At 41.7% G+C, this 21,382-nt stretch overlaps 1 protein-coding gene across 1 annotated transcript in view; it reads left to right on the top strand.

Annotated features, from left to right (window-relative positions):
- The window catches only part of CTNNA3 (catenin alpha 3), a 419,849-nt gene that overhangs the window by 238,071 nt on the left and 160,396 nt on the right, over positions 1-21,382 (top strand). Inside the window, exons 8-9 of the mRNA XM_063406388.1 lie at positions 7,806-7,886; positions 12,883-13,035. Of these exons, the coding sequence (XP_063262458.1) occupies positions 7,806-7,886; positions 12,883-13,035 (234 nt within the window). The remainder of the gene's footprint in view (positions 1-7,805; positions 7,887-12,882; positions 13,036-21,382) is intronic.

Genomic DNA, 21,382 nt, shown 5'->3' on the forward strand with positions numbered 1-21,382 from the left:
TGGGAAAGTTACGTGGGAGTGAAAATCAGGGAAATCAAGCGTCATTACTCGTCCAGTGTGATACAAAAGTGTGCTTGGTTTCCTGTTAAAAGAAATCTCACAGCATGTCTATTCCAGGAGTGATCATGAACAGTATCACAGAGATTTGCCCAGACTAATGAGTGTGTCAACACAGCAAACTTCTTAATTTTCCTGTTCTACCTTCCTTATCTCTCCATGGTACTCGTTGATATGGTGGAATTACAAAGAGAAAGCGTGAGGGCACAGGATGGCATGGGGTGTCTATGAGGACTTGGAAGGGGTTTTTTAGAAATAGTTAATAGTTCTTTAGTTACCCTATATATTTTAAAATATATATTATATGTATTTGTAATGCTGGTTGATTTGAGTGCTGTTACACTCCTCTTAAGTCCGCAGGAATCTATTTGTGTACCACATTGTGCATTAAAATACCACCTCAAAAACCACAGTAAGCTTGTGTTTGATTACTTGAAGAATGCAGGATGTGCCTTTGCTGTGCCTTTGGAACCTGCACTAACTCAGTCTGTCCCTAGGTATGGCAGAATGTGAGTGGCTTGGTGCTGGACATTTTTCCCTATTTATGGCTGCTGTTTAAGACAATAACTTTCAGATTTAGAGTACAGCTAAGAGTTCTAAACAATCTGGATGAGAAGGACTGTCTCAGCAACTTTTATTTTGAATTTTCTTCTCCCTCCATCCCCTTCCTCTTTCTCATAGCAGCATATAATCTCCAAGCAATTTATATCATCGTTTATCATAGGAAAGTCTTATGCTGCTGCTGTAGAACGAGATTTTCTCCAGCTAATTTTCTATTTTCCTGCTGTAAAACTGCCAGAACACTTAGGTGAAAGGTAGATGGATATTCAATTAAAAACTTCCATACTAGAAACTTAGAAAATTGCTTCTTAGTAAAAGGCAGATTAACCTCAAGTATACTTCTTGCTGTCAGTTCAATAGTATTGCTCTATTTCTAGTTGTGTTTGCCTTTCCTTCCTGCATCATCCGTGAATGACAGTAACATCTGATTAAAAGAAATTTAATGTCGTTTTTACTCCCTGCTGCTTCCTCCGATAGGCCTGGAGTTGAAATACAAACCAGAATAAAGCGCTGCTGGCTGTAAGGTTTCTCTGTTGAGTTTTAAGGCTGTCATATTTCATATATGAAGTGCCTGTGGCGTTTGGTTTTTGCATTAGAAGTAGTAAGTGATGGTTGTATTTGCTCTGCAGCACACTGGTTACATGCACTTCCCGGGGCACTGCTCCCCATCTAAGAACTGGCAAGGTATGGCTGTTTTTTCAGGATCTCCTTGGAGTCATGCTGAACTTTTCTAATATTCCCAGTGTGAAAAAGTAGGAGAAAAACTGATACAAGGAGATATTTGTCCTACACACCAGAAAGAAACAATAAAAATTTAGAGTAATGTAGATTCCTCATCTTCTCTTATGACTGGATCCCAGTCACTTTCAAGAGAATTTGTTATCCCAGGGATAAAGATCCCAGCGCTTGAGGCAAGTCCTTTGAGTCCTTTGGGGCAGTGGGCCACACTCCACACCTTCAGCTCACTGACACCGCTGTTTCAGAGAGTGGATTAAAATGTGTAGTGTTCTGCATATTCCAACAACATAATTCTTTCTGAGATTTTAGGATTAATTGGGATCTGCAGATTTCAGTGTTTCAGTGTTTTTTCTGATAATTAAAGGGTTATGCATTCTGAATTCTGGGTTTTTTAGGATGAGTGATGTGTGCTTATCTAGAATGAAATTTGAAATTTCTTTTGCATTACAAACTATAAGTAACGGAATGCCAAAAAAGCGTTGTACTGAGAAGCTTTAACTTCTAGGCTGTTCCTGTATATTGATTGGAAAAGGGTGATTGACACAGGAAGGAGAGGCCCTAGTACTCCAGCTGTAGCAGTGGAGCTTGAGGTAATTAATTTCTTATGAGGTACTTCACATCTCACAGCATTAGATCCATAGGGAGTATTCCATGAGGGCTTCAAGAGGAGGAAAATGACAATCTCATATTGAAGCTGTTGAGGAGAAACCCCTCTCTGTAATGAGAAACAGTTCCACATGAAAGAGCCCTTATTTGCTCACTTGCATATGATTTTCCTTACCTTCTTTAAAAAGAATATGCTTCCCTGTTTATCAGAGAAATAGCTTTTCTTGAGCCAGGTGTCTTGAAAAAAAATCACACTGGGGTGGGTGTGTTAGAGTGAGGAATCTGTGTCACTGAGTGGAGGTAGGCATTTTCAACTTAAAGCACTTGTGGGTTGTTCATTTGTGTTTGCCATATTAAGAAAGAAAGGTAATAAATGTACTTCTGAATTAATTTCCCTTTCCAGGCTTTTGATGTACAGTAAAAATAGGCTTTGAAATGCTGTATGAAAAGGCCTGGAAGCTTTTACCTTTTCAAAGGAAAAATGTCAGAAATGTCAGGTTCTGCCTTAACTGCCTTGTCAGAGGATTGCTTGAATAACTTCTGAAATGTTCATGTTGAAGATTTCCCAGGCAGTGGATGCTGTGTAATTGTTCATGCATGTAAATGGTTCCATGTTTCAATGAGGTTGCTTGTGCTCCAGGAGTTATTCCTGTCCACCTCCAGGATGAGGAACCAAGAAGTCTTTCAAATACTTTGTTTGAAAGCATGGGGCATCCTTGAGAAGAAGAACTGTAAACAAGGGGTCATGTCTGAGTTGCAGCCTGACACGGACCTGTCCTCTGAGCTCTGCAGCTTTGGGGAAGGTCTTTGTTCTGCTCCCGTGTATTGAACCAGGCATGGCACCTCCAACCACTAATCTTGGTTTTTACTTGGACGCTGCACTTTGAGGAACAAGCTGAACATTTGAAGGGTAAAATAATATTTAAATGAATTCTGCATTTAAGGGACAAATCCCAGGGCCTGGTGGTATCCAGACTAATACAAAGGAATACAAGGAGGTTCTGCCCTACGCTTGGTATTTCTCACATAGCCAAACAGTCCCCTGGATTCTTTTTTCTCTCTGTGTGACCTTCAAGGTGACAAATCCTTTGTCCCCTCCTAGAAAAGAATGTAGGAAGTGCGATTAGTTTATTTAGTTACTGATGGCTTAAGCAGAGTGTTAACTGATTCTGGCAGCTGGGAACCAGCTGGGATAAATGAAGACTGCAACAGGATTGAACTGGATCTTCCCTTGTAAAGGCTTAGGGGGTTCTTTGGGGCTTTTTGGAGACAGATGCTTGTAGGGGGTCTTTACTTTGTTGAGTTCCACAACAGGATATGAAAGATCAGGGTTTCTATAAGCTGTGTATGGAAAAAAAATCTTGTCATTGCACAAAAAGTGAGGTGTGGAAATGTCCCAAGTAATGACAAAATTGTTTCCTCATGCAAAAAATTGTAAAATTTCTTTTTATACAATTTTCTTATAGTCGTATGGTTTTGATTGGAATTCACAGTGACTTTATAAATCAAAAGAAGAAGCATTTATAAATTCCATATGCAAAAAAAATCATTATATGTAATATGCTAAATTGTAATAACAGACATAAAATGCTTGATGTCTCTATAGAGGCTTTCACTTTGCTTTAATGACCTACCTAAGTTGTGTGAGCATTTGTTTCTTGGGTTTTTTAAATTAAAATGCAGTGTACAGGACCCTCTAATTGCTGAGCGTGCAGTTATTTTCAGTCAACACACAGGCTGAAACAGTCAGTCATTTAATTAGAGTGCTGACATTTATTAAGTTATTATAGTATTGATCGGTGTTTACCTTTTAGCTTGGCTTCTTTTTTTAATATTTCCATAGAGAACTGATTTAGATACATGTGCTAGTCTTTTTTTAACTAAAACTGTTCCTGGGTACATAGAACCATATCAGAAGCTGTTTATCACAGAGTTGTGGAGACAATTGACAGCAGGCAGGTTTAGATCAGATTCGGGGCAGGCATTGTTCCCTGTGAGGGTGGGCAGGCCCTGGCACAGGGTGCCCAGAGCAGCTGTGGCTGCCCCTGGATCCCTGGCAGTGCCCAAGGCCAGGCTGGACAGGGCTGGGAGCAGTGGGAGGGGTCCCTGCCCATGGCAGGGGCTTGCAGTGAGATGGGCTTTAAAATCTCTTCCAACCCAAACCCTTCTGTCCTTGTGGGACAAACAAAGAAAATCATGCTAGTAGATAGGATTTTTTTTCTATTTATTGCTCCTGAGGTTGTGCAATGACTATTTGGGAACAGACACATCCCAAGAAACAAAACATGTGCTTCATTTCTGGCCACAGACCTTTAAATACTGGAATATTAGCCTGAGTACTAGAAGAGGTTAGATGATTACTTAAGTGGTTCTCCCCATATCTTCTTTATAATCTACTAATCAGTGCAACTATCAGGTAAACATTCGTGGGCCTGAAATTAAGACCCTTCTCAGAGTATCTATACAGTCCTTTGTTTAAGGTCAACTTGACAAGGTGTGGAGCTTAGGGAGTTGCTGCAGCCTGTTGCCACTGGTAACTGTTGGCAGGTACCCCCGGAGGCTGGGCTGGAGATTGTTCTGACTCCTGCAGGGCTCTGCTGGTGTCGTGGTTTGCACCTCTTCACCTTGGGGGGCAGAAGGGTCTGGAGGGGCTGGGAGGGGCACAATCCCCTGCTGCTATAAACCAACTCCATCAAAACCAGTGTCTGAACTGAGAATCTGCCCAGACATGTGTCCTGGGTTAAATGGAAATCCAGCTTTTTTGGCAATTTTCTGCACATGTGGTTTTTGAGATAGTCAACGAATGTTGTTTGCCCGTGTGTGAAATAGATGGGCCTGTATTATTTGCAGTACCCAGAATTTTCTTCAGGATATCCAGTGTTAATTAAAAATACTTATTTTAACTCAGTGGAATATTAATAACACTATGACTTAGTGCTTGTAAAATGTTTCAAATGTTAAAAATGCGTTGAAATAGGAACGGAATATTGCTTTTAGGATCTTCACAAGGGAGCCATATAGCTGTTATTACATATATTTACAGGAAAAAACAGTAGGTGAGGGCAGGATAACTGAAAGGCTCAACTGCCTGATTTTTAAAATCCACATCCAGAATAATGTACATAGTTTTCCTAGCCCTTTTCCTAATTCAGTCTCTCTGTACAAGAAGGAACTGTTTCAGGGTAGGCTTGCTTGTTTTGAAGTGCAGCAGTCACCAGAATTCAGTTGCCAAGCAGATGCAGAGTATTTCAGCTCCAGACGTGTGGGTTCATCTCTGGGGAGGAGGCAGCTGCTCTCTGCTGCATGTGGAGGTGTTCAGGTCTCGTCTGGTTTCCTGTGCCAGCGTTTCAACAGACGCTTTTGAGACATTCCATCTGCTCCTCTTTGGTTATTCAGGCCCATAATGCTCCCGTGTAGCTCGGGCTGTTGTGCTGGGTGCGAGGTGGAGGGGAATACACACTGCAGGGGAACTTAGATCCCACCTGGGGCCCGTGGGCCTTACCTGACAGAAGCAGGAGAAGGCAACTTGAGGCCACTGATGTTTGAGAGCGTTCCCACTGGAGACTTTGCAGCCAGGTGTCCCCCTGACTGGAAGAGACTGCACAGGGTTTAGAAGTTCCTAAGTCTTTGTAAGCAGGATTTATCCAAACAGGGGTGTGGGGTTTTTCATGTTTAAATTCCTTTAGGGAAGAACGAGGCTCTGCAGGTTACCTGCAGTCTGGACTTGTCCATTTTCTACAGCCTGAAGCTGCATTTACAGTGCATTGGTAGTGTATTTAGTTCTTAGGGAAAGCATGAGGTGAAGAATAACTTCACTTACAGTTAGATGTACTTTGTAGACATTGACTATTATGTTAAGAATTTGAAAATAAAGTATTTTTAACTTGTTCACTGTTCAATATTTTATGCCACTTGCTGCCTGAGGTTATTTCATATTGGCTGCTTCAAAGATTCAGGTTAGCTTAGAGCCAGTTATATCATTAGTAGCCACCTTTGAAGTTACAGATTACCAGAGAATTTGAAAAATATTCCAATATTTTACAATGATTTTGTCTTTGCAGAAAAACAGGCTCTAAATATAAAGCCTTGAAAGGATGTGCCAGTGCATTTTCCTAGTCTGAAGATGCACAGGCGTAAGCTGAGTTGTATCCAGAGAGTTTTTCCTGGCCCTGTTTACCTGGCTGTTCAGAAGGGATCATTTTGTTGTCAAGGTTGACGAGAGCTTGCAAAGCATAACAGAGGAGTCGTTATTTACTTTGGTTCCTGTGCAAGCCTTGGTACAAGGAGTGATGGCATTGCTGTGGGACAAAAGTGAGAATCCACCTCCAGGGATTCCCTGAAGGTTTTAAGGTGAAGTTCAGACCTTTCTCCAAGAGCTGGTTTTGATCATCTCTTCCCTGCAAAGACTGCAGGCAGTTTCAGAGATAGAAGGTCAGAGGAGATTTTCTAAATCTCCCTGAAAATGCAAGCTCAATTCTTAAAGCAGTTTTTCCATTCAGTTGGTAGAGAATGTGCTAATAATTTCAAGGCATTTATGACATTGCACGTTCAATTTTAATGTAAGAGTTCTTTTCCTGCCACCTCTAGTCTTTGTTTTAATATTAAGCGTATTGTCCTGTGCACTGGTTCCTTTAGTAAGGAAATAACTGATTGAAGTATGATACATAGATAACAAACTTATACTCCTGGGTGCTTTCCAAGATATTACTACTTTCATATGAATTTTAATGTTATTTATAAAATGAGACAGTCATGTTCATAATAGAGACTTCCTGGTGTTTGGTAAATGAAGTCCAAATGCTGTGGTCAGTGTACACAGCTATTACTTAGCATTTATGAGAGTCTGGTTCTTCGTGCTGTAAATGTCATGTGTGCTGACTTTGTGTAAAGCACCACTATTTGTGGTTCTTTCCTTTAGACCAGGGCAGTGAGCAATGCCCCAAGGTACTGAGCAATGATTGCTTGCTTTAGGCAAACAAAGCTTGTCAGGCGTTTTGGATTTTCATATAGTTTCTGTACTAACAGGAAAAATTTCAAACCAGCTAGTAGGCACAGAAGTATTTTGGAGATATTGTAAGGAAAAAAGGCTGAGCAGTCCAGGGAGGTGTGAAGTACACTTTTCAAATAGGTAACAGTGATAGAAACACTTTGTTTATAGATGGAAATAAAAAATAAAATAGTTTAGAAAGTAAAACTGATTCTCTTGAGACCTTTCAAATATCTCAAGAACTCAGTCTTCTAGATGGTGAGGATGAATGTGATGTGGAATGAGGAGATTGCCATTTCATGGACAGTGTTTGCATTGCAGCATCTTGGACATTTTGAAACTCGCCCATTCTGTTTTACAGATGGAAAATAATGAACACTGCAGACAAAAGCATAACCAAACAGCATTGTGGGCACCTGAATTTATGCATTGTTTGTAGAGAGAGAACATTATTTTTCACATGAATAGGGTATTAATGGATTGCCATAAATATTATTGTTGTTGTTATTACTATTATTAATCATCAGCATCATCACCATCGTCACTATCATCGTAATTCTCTTGATATTGTTGATTACACTGGGAGTATTACAGCAATTCAGAAGTTAAGAAGTGTTTATTTTGTTCCTGTATACTGCTTTTAAAGCATATGTTTTGATTCAGCAAATTATGCTTAACATCACAAATTGGCATTCTGTGAATATTGTGGTACTGGCTCTTGGAATGCATGAAAAATTTGAAGAACCCTTCAGCATGTAGGATTTCCCAAATGCTGTGATGCACTGGGGACACAGAGATTGTGCTTGCTGAGGGATCCCAGACAGCCACTGACTGTTTCCTGTCCCGCTGATTGCAGACTGACAAGGCAGAGAGGAGCAATGCCTTGAATGTTGCCATAGATGGGATGTGCAAGAAGACCAGAGACCTCCGCAGACAGGTGAGCACCTGGGCAAATGAAAGGTAGGAAAAGGTCTTGAGGGATTCTTTTCCAATTTGCTATTTTCAGTTTATGCATTTTGAAAAAAAGATTTTTTTTTCCATAATAAAAATGTCTTGAAGACAATTGCACCATTCCACAGAATATTTACATACCAGTTTTCAAAACTCTGGGAGAAAACCCTGCCAAATGATATTGGCTGAATATATATCTGTACGTATGCATGTCTAAATATATTTGCTGTAGATGTAGCTCAGTAATCTCCTCTGACCATCAAGATTTGTTTAATTTTCAATAAGCTACAGTTATTCCTGTTGTTGGAACAGACACCTTGAAGGAGCTGCTGAGTCAGTGTGTGTGGGTCTTCACCGCTGTGAGAGCTCTTAGCACACAGGAGGGTCCTTGGAATGCCCAGTCCACTGTCTACCCCCATTTTACATCCCAGTGTCCTAAAACTGGTGTGAGACGTGGACCAGAATCCACAACTTCAGCGAAGGGCAGGATGTCAGCAGTAGACATCAGCTGTGTTACATCCTTTCTCTGCAATAAATATCTTTGAGAAAAACTGCAGATTATGCTGGAAGTGTGTCATGTGCCCTTTTAAGAAAGAAAACCCCTAGAAAGTCAGTAGTTCTTTCAGCCAGGCTGCCCCAACCAAGTGCATGAAAATTTACAGCTACACAGAACATGCCTCCAGCTCGGGCTGTTTATCAGCACCCTGGTGGAAGACTGTCCCTCCCAGCTTTGTGTTCAGTCTTGCAGGCCAGCCTGTGCTTCAAGATGAGGAGTAAATTCCTTCCTGCTCCCATAATCTGCCAGGGGAAGCCTTGGAAAAATAGAATATCACATAAATACAGTGTTTGCAACTAAGTAGCAATTCAGTTTCTGCTTACATTCTGTCCAAAATGTGTTCAGTGCAGAGACATGCATCACCAGCTCAGTGTGTATAGGAACCTTTCCATTCATTTCCTTCCATGAATTAATTAAACTCCAGCTTAAAACACTTTATTGACTCTGGCGGTGGTTAAAAGCTGTTAACTAATTCAATTTGTGTCTTTCTATAAACCTTTGGAAAATGTTCAAGCTGAATGTAATCATGCCCAATTTATAGTCAGTCTAGAACCAGTCATTTTCTCTTACCCAGAATTTGCTTCTTGACATTTTTTTTCCACTGAAAAGCATTTATGAGTAATATTTTATCAATTTCCTCCACTTCTGTGTTCATACATATGAATTGCATAAGAATTGTTTTAGGAGGAATGCTTACTGCATGCCTAATTCCTGACCTGGGAGACATGAATTGGAGTTTTGTGCCTGCAGATACTGCACTAGAGTCCTACTTGCTTTCACTTACGAACATTTGTTATTCTGTCTCCCAGCAATTTTACAAGAAACATGAAAATCGTAGTTTGCTCTACTCTTACAGTTTTATTATACTTTATTTTTGATGACACTGTGTACGTTTGCTGGCGTTGCGTCAGGCGCTCTCAGTGGATTCAGGGCTGTGGTGTGCAGTGTGCTCTGCTTGCAGTCATGACTGGGACTGCCTCTGCAGAACTGGGGTGAGACATGAAACCTTAGCAAGCTGTGGTTCTCAAATCTCTTCAGTAGTACCCAATAAACCAAGCCATCAGAGGTGCTGTCCCAGCAGCAGCCTGCCTGTGGGTTATGCCACGGGCCTCTTTGGAGCACCTTTGCACACCACAGCAAGGGGAGGGAAGAAGGCTTGTGTCTGGCAAGACTGAAGGCACAAGTAGCTGTCCCCAGAACAGGGTGTTCTAGGAGCTGTAAAGTCTCTCAGGCTTTTCAACGGAACTTACTTGCACTCATTTCAGGAGCTTGGCCAGTACTTCCAGAGATTTTAGATGTTCTACTTTGCTTTGATTTTTACTTCTATTGTGCTAGAGATGTGCATGTCATTTCTGTGTGTGCAGTTTTACCTGGATCACTGCCGAGGAGAGCTGTGCAAATATTTAGGAAGGAATTGCTTATTCATTCCAATTTGTAATTATGTGAAATTACCATACTCAGTTCTTGCCTCCCAGTTCTTTCCCAGTATAGCATGAATGGACTGCACAGATGTTTCTCCTGCGGTTGTTCTGCAGTTCTGGCTGGTTAATTGTCTTAATAAATGTTATTCCTGGTGATATTCTTATATTTCTGTGTCACTCCTTTGCCATGGGTAACTGTTTCTGGACACAAAAGAGATGGCCTCCCTTTGAAAGGGGAAAGGGAGATCCCTCACTAATAACTGCCCTGAGCTCTGTCCTGGGCTTCTGCCAGGGCAGTCTAGTAAGGCAAGAGGCAAGTGGAGGCAAAGAGTCTTCTGTGCTCATCAGTACTGATGTTGAATAGAGTTGCAAACAGCTGCCATCATTTTTTTCTCTACCCTTCACTGTTTTTGATAACCTTACGCCCAATGTTTGATGAACAGTGTGTTCCTGTGTTACTTTTTATTGCATTTTGATATCAAAACAAAAATTCTCCGTGCTTCTGTAACAGTCTGCTCAAAGGGTAAGACCTTGCATCTTAATTTGTCAGACATCATCCTCCCCCTCCTTTCCCTCTTCTGGTGGTGTCTCTTTCACTTAAAAATACGAGAAAAGGTTTAATTGTAGCACAATAACTTGCCTAGCATTGCGTGCTGGCACTACTGCTGCTGTCCTTTGTTCATACGCCTCCCTTCTGGCTACTTAGCTTTTAGCATTCTGCCCTTCGGGTGGCCAGAGTCAGAAACAGACTCCCTGAGTCATGGAAGAGATGCTTGTTGGGGTTATCATGAAAAGAAATAGATATTGCCTCCGATATTCCTTTTTCTTATGTCTTTTCCTTATTTTTCTGTGTTGTATTTCTTTGTTCTTTAATGCTACACAAGCCATCCTTTGCAACTCTCAGCTTCATGTATTCCTTTGCAGAGCTGCAACATGAACATAATTTCAAACTTGTTTGTTTTCAGCAAAGACATGCCATTATCTTGTTTTTTCGAAGAAGATGTGATTTGTTGCATAATTGCAGGACAGAGCATTTCTGAGAACGAAATAGTGATAATTTCTGTGTGGAAGGTTAAGCCAAGAAAACCAGTGAAAAGCTATAGCAAAGAGTTATGCAATGAGAGCTGAAATTAGGCTGCTGGTTTGAAATTGGGTATCTCAAGCTCACCACAAACGTGACTGAGGTAACTGTAGTGATACTTACCTAAGGCTGTGGAAGTCCTGCAGTCTGCGCTGTACAGAACTCCAGAATATTTCTGTTGGACATAATGGATCATCAATGGGCCATGGATATCATGGTTCCACAACTTTTGTTATTGTTTTTTGTAAACTGAAATCTTAATTTTTAAACGGTGACTCTTTAATGTACATTCATGGTCACATTCATGTACCTAATTTTAACCAGGCAAGAATATCCATTTTCTTTAACGGGGCCTTTACAGCAGAGAAATCTTAGCAGGTGACTTGGCAGGACTGGAGATTCGACGTGTTTTATTTCTAGTAGTGAAACTTTCTAATAATTTTTTTTTTTTTTTAAATTCCAGTCTGAATAAAGCTGAGAATGTAAGAAATCCAATTTTGTGCTGGAATCCGGCAGCCTGTGTGTTTGTAAATTCCTTTGCAGAACATACGGTGTATCCAGCCAGTATATCCTGGTGTGATAGGCTAGGGTAGGTTAGGAGACAAAGAAACCATTCCAAACATAAATTACCTGTGTTTGTTTGGAAGGTTTGTCTGTCCCTCTGTGAGGCGAGGAGAGCTGACTTTAGGCAGTGAGGCTATCCAAAAGCTAGTGGTGGAATTCCTACCCAGATCTTGTCGGATAATCAGCACATTTCTCCAATATTCTTTCTGCTGTGCATGGTCACTGCCCTACTTACAAACACAGCAGCATCAAAAAGATTGTGTTTTTTTCTGTTTTTCTTGTGGTAGGAGTATTTACTGCTACTGAGTTTTCACACAGATACATTGGAGCAAAACGCCAAGTGAAAACAGTGCTTTGGCAACAGTGTGATGAGCTAAAAAACATTTAGTGTCCTTTGCTGTTCCTATCAATATCTTTTCTGTATACTGTAAAATACTGGACTGAGAGTAGGGAATTCAGTGCATTTGATAATTAAGTTGTATTTCATGTTGCAGTTGGTATGTTTGTTGTAGTGCTGCATCATCTCAATGAACAGCTCTCATGTGTAGGTAACAAGTAAAATAACCTCTTAAGTGAAGTGATGTCCCAGTGATTGGTTACAAGCTTCTGTGAAGCCTAATTTAAGACAGGTAATTTATAGCAGAATGTTATACTTCTTTAATAATTTAAGTTAGAAGCTCAAGAACAATTAATTTAAGCCGAGAAAATTGAACTCCAGCCTCATTTATAGATCTTCTTGCTCTATTAATGTATTATCAGGTGGCACAATCAGTAATCTCATTGACATAATTACCATGAAGGCTGCCATTCTGCAAACCAGACCGTGTCGGTGGGTTTCCCAGAAAGAAAATACTTAGGTAATTCTGCAATTATGAAACCATGGGATGTAGCTGTTTTGTGAGTACAAATGTGATTAAATTAATATTTTCTTTGTAAAATTAAATAGCCTTCTCCCTTGGCATCTGAATTACAAGGGAGAATACCCAAGAGATAACGAGGTCTGGGCTAACTAATTTTTCACATGTGGAATCACTTAAGTAGCCTATTCATCAAGGAAGGGGAGTATTTGTTTAGCTCCCTTGATTTCTAGAGAACCTCTATATGTTGTAGTGTTTCCTGTATCTGTTCAAACACTTACAAACAGCCGTATTTACCTAGTGGCTTATTAAAGTTGTCCTTAAAATGAAATATATCTGTGTAATAGATAAATTGTAGTGTCATAGGTTTCAGAGCTGTGGTGCAAATAATGCAGGGATGCAGCTTGTGCGTGTTTATGTTATAAACAGGAATGGACAATAATTACAGCAGACTTTAATGAATACTCCAGTTTGCAGGTACTGATGTTCTGCTTTCTTTGCAGCTCCGGAAAGCCATTATAGATCACATCTCAGACTCCTTCTTAGACACCACTGTTCCACTGCTAGTGCTCATTGAAGCTGCTAAGAATGGAAGAGAGAAAGAAATAAAGGAATATGCTGCTATATTTCGGGAACATACCAGCAGGCTTGTGGAGGTATGTTTGATGGAATTGCACTTTTTCTGGAATATATGGTGTAAGTGACCTGCCACTGAACACTCCCTTGCTGGCAGATATCAAAAAATGTTTAAGGCTGCCATTTCAGGAAAGAACAAATAAGTGGCCTTGGGTAATAGTAAATGTAGTCCATTGTGCTATAATGGTATGAAGTAAGACAGAGGGCTTTGTGCTGGTGTAGCTTTTCATTGCATAGAAATGAGGTGGTGTGGAGCTGTAATTTGAGAAATCAGTGTAAGCCTTTCCATCAGGGTGTTCAAGGGAACTTGACTGTGTGTTTCTGGGAGCGTTAGCTCGCAGTGCTGGGGATGCTGCTGCCCAAAGTACAGCAGACCCCTGTTAGTGCCAGGTGTTTGCCAGCTTTCTTCCTCCCTTGGAGAGGCTGTGACTGTGCAGTGCTCTGCTGAAGGGGAGCTGGGGCTCTGACACAGAGCCAGGAGCCCACTGGCAGAATCATGGAATATTCCACAAGAGTCACCCGGCCCAGCTCCTGCCTGTATGCTAAATGAACCCCCTGCATATGCTGGAGAATCAGTACTCATTTCTAAAGGATGAACTTCCTTACTGCTTATAAATGATACTTCTTCAGCACTAGGAGATTTGCAGATGCAGCTGGGGGGAGATTTTCATGTCTTGGACGATCAGTCCTGCAAACGTGACCAAACATGCACTGACCTAAACTCACTTGAACTGGAGCTTGGAACACGGCTGGAATACTAAAGTCAGATATTCACAGCAATATTATCTCCAGTGCCTGGAAGGAATGCATTAATAATTTTTGTGGGGTTTTTTAGCTTTTGGTGCTTTTGTGTGTAGTGATGCAAAAACGGAGGAAAAATCAATGAATTCATTCTGCAGCTGAAAATTTACTTAGAAAGACTATTTGGCTCAGAATTAATAATTAATCTTAAGTGATCTAGAGATAATGAAAGAAAAATAGGTAAAGAGCTGAAGTAAAAGTAGGATATTGGATTTACGTTTCTCTTCATGGTCATGTGATTACAGAATAAGAATAGTTGTTATTCTTTGATTTGCAAGAGTATCTGATTTTGACCATGATGCAAAATCAAGTGACCAGCTGAAGCACGAACTCAGTTGCAAGCTTTTCTGATTTTTAATACTGAAGCTAAACCATCCTGAAGTGACTTCGTTTTTGGAAAGAACAGATGATCCCTGAAGATCAAATAACTTGAATATCTGAGTCCTGCTGAAATACCCAAATCATTATTCATTTTAGAAGACATAAGCCTAAATCCCAGTATTTGTTTCCTTCCGTGGGTTTGAATTTGTGTCCCATGGGTCCCAGTGCAAGGACTAGCTGGCCGTGAGTGTGGGTGTGTGGTTAGAGAGGCTGCTGGCTGCACAGATTCACTGCCTGGAAAATCCCCAGACTGATCCTGCTGTAAGTGTGAATACACAGTGTGTGTGTACATATTTAGATTTGTGCTGTGACTCAATGTGCTGCCTACAGTGAAGAAAACTTACTTCTAAAGAGAGACTGTACACAGTGCCACCCCCTATTGTTGAATTAGTTGTTCCAAATGTCACTTTACTGGGGATTATATCATGGGCTGCTCTCAAGGTTATTGTTTCCCTGAGATTCTCCTTGGGGTTGCTGATCCCCAAGGTAATAAGGGTTCCCCCAGGGTTGCTGTTCCCTGGGAGTCTCCCCTGGGTTGCTGTTCCCAGAGATAATAAGGTTTTCATTCTTCTCTTTGCCCTAAGTGTTTCACACCAGAGGTAGAGACGACACGTTGAGTCTGCCGGTGCACATTTCCAAGGTTGTTTATTCTTCATTATCTCAGTCCTTTTTCAGCTCTGCCAGGCCTCCCTGGCAGGGAACCTTATCTTAGTTCTTTCTCAGCTCTGTGAGGCATCTCCAGCAGAGCAGGACACGCGGCAGACTGGGGCGGGTCAGAGAGCCCCACACCTTATGTACGGTACCCTTGACCCAACCACTGTCCGAGATGTATTTTTTATTTAAAAGATTTTACCAATACCTACTACCTATACTAACATGTCAGTTCTACTCTAAGCCAATCTCTAAAACCCAATTCAGCACAAGATGGGGGACGAGAGCAAGAACAAGGAGCACAGGGGCCACTCCCCAATTCCTCCAGCTTGTCTCTTAAGCCCCATATGCTAAGAATCCTAATTTCTATATTTATATTCTATAATAAACCATCCACTACTTATTTTAAATTCTTAGGATTTGTGATTCTTCCTGCATGTGAGTGTTCACTCCCATGGACAGGAATCAGAGTCAGTGTCCTCCTGGGACCTGTGTGGGTCTAACTGACCCCCTGTACAGATCCCAGACCCCCCTGTCCGGTCTCCAAACCCTCCAGGGTGGCCAGAGGGATGTTCTAGACTCCGACAGGCTGCTATTGAAAATTAACTTCAATTTTACTTTATATTATCTTTTGGAGATACAGTAGAAATAAGTGTCTTATTTAAAAGTTGCTTATTTACTGGTAAGGTTTAATGCCCTTACCACATCTCTAAATAAGAGCTTAATTGATGGCTTTTTGATAAACTGTATTTATCAAATGCCAAACTCACCAGCAAATTAATTAGGTGGTAGTTGTACTACATCCATCAGCTGTGAGCCTATCTGAGGTAAAGCAGAAAAAAAATGAAAAAATATTAGCAGCTAAGCAAGTGACCACAAAGGGCCTTTGTGGAGATAAGCAGGTTTGTCTCATTTTTAAGAAAAATTCAGTCATTTCCAACAGCATCATGTAAGAGAGAAATATGGCAGCTGTTTTGTGGAGTGTTTAATACCAATTAAATTTATGTAAATGTAATAGCTTTAAAATATATTAGAGACTTACTATAGCAGTTCCAGCTGAAGCATATTTGGGTTTTAGTGGCCTAAACCATGTTCAGCTGAGAATATATGTATTTTTAAATTGATGTAGTGGAGCACTGCACTCTTGCTTTAATTTTTCAAGGAAAATAGTATAGATGGAGTCAGGTCTGACTAGCTATGGTTTTCAGAATCATATGTACTTAAACATGCACATACTTGAGACCTGAGATGTGGCAAATACGCTTGGAGCTTAGTTTCCAGCTGAACATGGGGCCATGGATAATGCATGTGCTGTAGAAATCAGGTCTGACTAAAAGTTCTAAAGCAGGGAACCTGATTCTGCCCGAAGGGCAGGACACATCAAAAGGACATGAGGTGCCTTTGGATCCTTGCTATTTCCATTATCCCTTTATTTATCATATAATATTTATGTATTTATGCTTCTTGGTGAAAATTCTAATGTATAAACATCACTTGCCCTTTGGGAAGGTGCTCAGCCTTTAGCCAGGGGAGTGTTCCATAGCGTGGTGTTGTCTGCTTTCTGTGAGATTTCGAGTTGATGACAGGTTAGTTCGAGATCTAATCCAGTAAAACATTCCCCTAACTTAAGAGAAAGTTCCCAAGCATTACTGTGTTTTATTAGGGGGTTCTTAAATGCGAGGTATGATCTGCAAGCTTGCAGGGGAGGCCTCATGCTCTTTCCTTTGTTGTTTATTTCCTGCACTGATAAAAGAGCTAACAAATTCCCTTACAAGTTAGAGGTTATGGAGTGCAGCTCCAGAAGCCAGTTGTGTGCTGTTGCAGAAATGGGCTTTGTCTCTGCTACTGAAAATAACTAAGTATTGAAATGCCAGATCATGGGTGGCATGTACCTGGCTATGGAATACTGAGACAATAGGTGTAGTTAACATATTTTAAAAGCTAAACAACGAAAAAAAGTTGCAAAAAAAGGCAGAGGACAGTAACTCCATGGTAGGGTGTTAGATTTCTTTCTTTTTCACATACAGGGTTTTTTCCCGTAAGTTGCTAGGACGCGAACTACTGGGTACTTACTGGTACTTGAGCAAAAACCCAAGGAAGTGGCCAGAGGAGAGGAGTGCAGCACCTGGCTGCGCTTCTTCTGTCTCTGCACTTTGTGTGGGCGGGGGAAGCTGCGGCGCGTTCTGGGCAGGTAAAGGACGGGGCTGGGGCAGCCGCTCCCGCTTCGCTCCGAGCACCGCAGGGAGCGGGGCCGAGCTGCTGCTGCTGCGGGCACAGCGCAGTCCTGGGGAGCCACCAGCGCCTGCCCGTGTGCCCGGAGCTCGGGAATTGCCTTCTCCTTCCTGCCCTGCGGGAGCGGGGCCGCCGCTGGCCCGGCCCCGCCGCCCCTCCGGCGCTGCTCGGGGTCTGTGCTGCGCTGGAGCCCCCACCCTGCCCTGCCAGGACCTCCCTCAGCTCCAGCTGCCACTGCAGAGCTGCTGGTACAGCCCATCCCCAGCCCGGGATTCCTGCCCATCCCTGCCCTTCCAGCTGCCACTGCAGAGCTGCTGGTACAGCCCATCCCCAGCCCGGGATTCCTGCTGCCACTGCCCTTCCAGCTGCCACTGCAGAGCTGCTGGTACAGCCCATCCCCAGCCCGGGATTCCTGCCCATCCCTGCCCTTCCAGCTGCCGCTGCAGAGCTGCTGGTACAGCCCATCCCCAGCCCGGGATTCCTGCTGCCACTGCCCTTCCAGCTGCCACTGCAGAGCTGCTGGTACAGCCCATCCCCAGCCCGGGATTCCTGCTGCCACTGCCCTTCCAGCTCCAGCTGCCACTGCAGAGCTGCTGGTACAGCCCATCCCCAGCCCGGGATTCCTGCCCATCCCTGCCCTTCCAGCTGCCACTGCAGAGCTGCTGGTACAGCCCATCCCCAGCCCGGGATTCCTGCCCATCCCTGCCCTTCCAGTTTGGTTCTCCTCAGAGCCCTGCAGGCACCAGGATCAGACTGCCCCGGGGTTTTGTGAAGCAAAGCCTCTCCTCCATCCCTTCCTGGTTCTCTTTATTATTAATGCTGTAGTTTTTGTTGTTTGTTTGCTTGTTGTACATACTAGTAAAGAACTGTTATTCCTATCCCCATCCCTTTGCCTGAGAGCCCCTGAATTTCAAATTTATAATAATTTGGAGGGTGGGAGTTTACATTCTCCTTCCAAGGGAGGCTCTGGCTTTCCCTGACAGACACCTGTCTTTCAAACCAAGACACTGTACCAGAGAAGGCTGGTGGTGAGGGAGATGAGACGTCAGGCTTTTGAAACACGACTGTGAAAGCAGTTTTATCATCTAGGTGTAGTTGTGACATCCAGGGAGTTAGGTGGCTTGTGGGCACCAGATAATGCAGCAAAGGCTGTGATGCAAGACTGCCCATATTGGTAAAAACACAATCCCTTGTTTAACAGATTTTAAAAGGATGTTTTTTTCTTTTGTCAGCTGCAAGTAGCCTTTGTGGGGCATATGGGGCATGAGACACAATGGAGCTGTTTCAAGCTCTGAGAGGTGAAAACCAGCTCAGATGCTGGCAATCCCCAGGTTTTGTCTAGGGGAACAAAAGCTAAGGAAAAAAGCCATTTGCATTCTCAGTGTGCTTTGTTTCTGATTGTAAAGCCCTCTACGTGTGGGTCTGAGCCAACTGTAAACCTTTGACATATGGAGCATCCTCTGGTAAAGACTTTCACACCCTGCCTATGTTTTGTGTACAGAAGCGTCTGTGAAACCCCCACATATGATCTTTTCTTTTGCTGTCTCTGAATTCTGGTGTCAGAAGAGAAAATAAACACCAGTCCCTGATTTCCTTCTGCCACTTAGTCTTTCTTTTATTGCTTTAAAAGTATTTCTGATGTTTTAAATTTTTCCTTATTTGGAAGCCACAGAAGGATCAGCTTACTCTGTTCCTTGTACCTTTTCCAGCACCTTGCAGACCATGAAGTGGGAGGGCAGAACTGTGTGTGCTAATCAATACAGTCAAGATATTTCATAGAATCACAGAAACTGTTGGTTATTTCCTCACAAAATGACTTTTATTCTCTCTAGACTGAATTTCATCTTTGTACTGTTTAGTCATCTAGTACCATGACATCCTTTTGCAAATCTTCATTTGTTATTTTATTTACTGCTCTAAATAACTTGTTAAAATACGTGTAAACAAAATTTTTATAAAGAGTTAATGCAGACACCACAACCACAAGGAAATTCCTGGCTCACAGCTTTCTCCCAGTTTCCAACTGATTTGTTCCTGAGGCTGAAACAAGTAAAGCTGATCTGTCTGAATCACCCGGGAATTTACTGGTTACTCAGCCACCCTCATTCTTGGAGGAGTGTGGCATCCCCATGCCTGGATCTCCTACACAGTACAATCAGTAGTCCACATCTTCCATTCTTCCATTGCTTTCCTGTATGAAAACAGGGATGTCCATTCCTGCTTATTATAACATTGCTCTTCTAACAGATATTTATAGCATAAGGAAGATTTATGACTATTTCCTTTTCATGTTATAAAGGTAACTTGTTGCACTTGAAGATAGATGCTGTGAAATCACCTGTGTAATGAATGGTGAAGTTTAATTCTCTCCAAATTAAGGAAAAAGTGTTTTTTAAAAATTGTACGTTTTCCTGGATCCAATCATGAGTTCAGCTTCAGTGAGTCTCCTCTTCCGAAAAGCATTGTCTCAGCTCTGTCTGTCAGCCAGTGTTCCAGCTGAACATGTTCCACACTCCTGTCAGGCTTCAGAGCAGTATTCAAACTGGGCTGGTGATGTTAGTGTTGCACCAAAGCTGAGTTTGGTAGTAGTAATTTGGAAGTGAAGGCAGAATAACATGTCAAAAGAGATGATACTGCATTCTCCAAACAATCAGTGAGCAATAATTCGAATCAGCACAGTGGTATTGCCTTCTCTCATATATCCTTTTTTAATGTTGTTCTGTGGCTCAGTTATAAATATGCTGTTGCCATATTGATTAAACCATCAGTGTTTAATTTTCCTGTCACAATATTTCACTTGATTGCAGGAATGTATGAAGCAAATTTCTGAATCTGGACCAGAAAGACCTGTGTGTTTGTGTAGCCAGATCTCCAGTCACATAAGAATGGATTTTATTATTGCAGCCAGCAAGTCCAGTGGTGATAGTAATAAAGTGATTTGATGTTACATACAGGACTAGGCTGTAAGTCCATTTTTAAGTAAAACAAGCCATTCATATTTGTGTTATTTCCAGTTTAAGCGTTTCCTTACGTGCTCTGTTTAAAACCTGTACTAATAATACAGGCCTGTATGGCCCATCCATCAGTACCACTCCTCTTGGTGTTTTGCTTGTTTTTGTCTCCTTTCAAAGTTAACAAATTCAAGCAGGTATTCTAAGATTTTATTGTGTTGGTCTTTTTCCAATTTAAAACCTTATTTACCTTATTGACTCTTAACCCAAGATAAAGATTTTCCAAAGATTTCTCTTGATTGCATAAAGTGCCTGTTACTTCTTTGACTAAATGATTAGTTTAGCGTGGATGCCTAATTTTTAGACAACAGAAGTGAGATGATTTGCACCTTGAGAGCTGTTGGTCTATTTTGAGACATGCATTATGTTGCATTTTTCTATGCTTTGTATAGCAGTTTTAATCAGGCATATCCTGTATTTGAGGGCAGTTCTTGTATCTGTCTTTGACAGACCAAGGATTCTTGAAGAGTAGATTATGGAATGTTTTGTATATAAACACAATAGATTGAATTGGATATTATAAAAACAAGTTTGTCTTCTCCCAAAGGTTAATCCACCAGTGAAATTGGTATGGAAATTAGAAGTACCGTTTAAAATATCAAGAGAGATTTTTTCTGGTTTCTGTTTTAATGTGAAGAATTCTCTAATAGAAACAAGTCTTGAGAAAGAAGATACTTTTTTCTCCTCTTTGAATAGGAAATGTTCATTGAGATAAACTAAATTACTGCTACACTGACTCACTGCTCACACTAATTTCAGAAACAAACAGTATCCTCATAGGCCAGTGGCCTTTGTAGATCAGCTTGAGCAGTGAGATCTCTTACAAATCTCCCTTCTGAATTAGCATTTGAAAGTTACAGACCTTCCTTCAAAACCTAAATTAAGACACAACAAAAGAATACAATTCAGAAGCATGTGTATAAATTCAGTGAGGTACAAAACATCAGTGAGGTGGAAAGCCTGAACACCATACCAGCTCTGGGGCAATAATATTTCCAGAGGTAGTAGTAACTAAATGTCTTCCTTCTTGTGTTCTTAGCTTTTCTCTCTGCTGAGTTTATTAATACTCTGTGCTCTTAGCCTGGAGGTTCTGCCTGCTGTTAGAAGGGCCACAGGCTGGGGGTGTCAGCCCAGGAGCACCAGCTGGGGCCCTGTGGCCAGCACTGGAAGGGCTCAGACAGCAGCAAAGGGTTTGAGGTACCGTGGTTAACATCTCCACACCAATAATGGCACACCAGAGTGCTCTGTTTTAAATGTGAATACTGGGTATTCAGGTATGTGGAGGAAGCAG

The sequence above is a fragment of the Prinia subflava genome, chromosome 9, assembly GCF_021018805.1.
Source record: "Prinia subflava isolate CZ2003 ecotype Zambia chromosome 9, Cam_Psub_1.2, whole genome shotgun sequence".
Taxonomy (NCBI): Eukaryota; Metazoa; Chordata; class Aves; order Passeriformes; family Cisticolidae; genus Prinia; species Prinia subflava.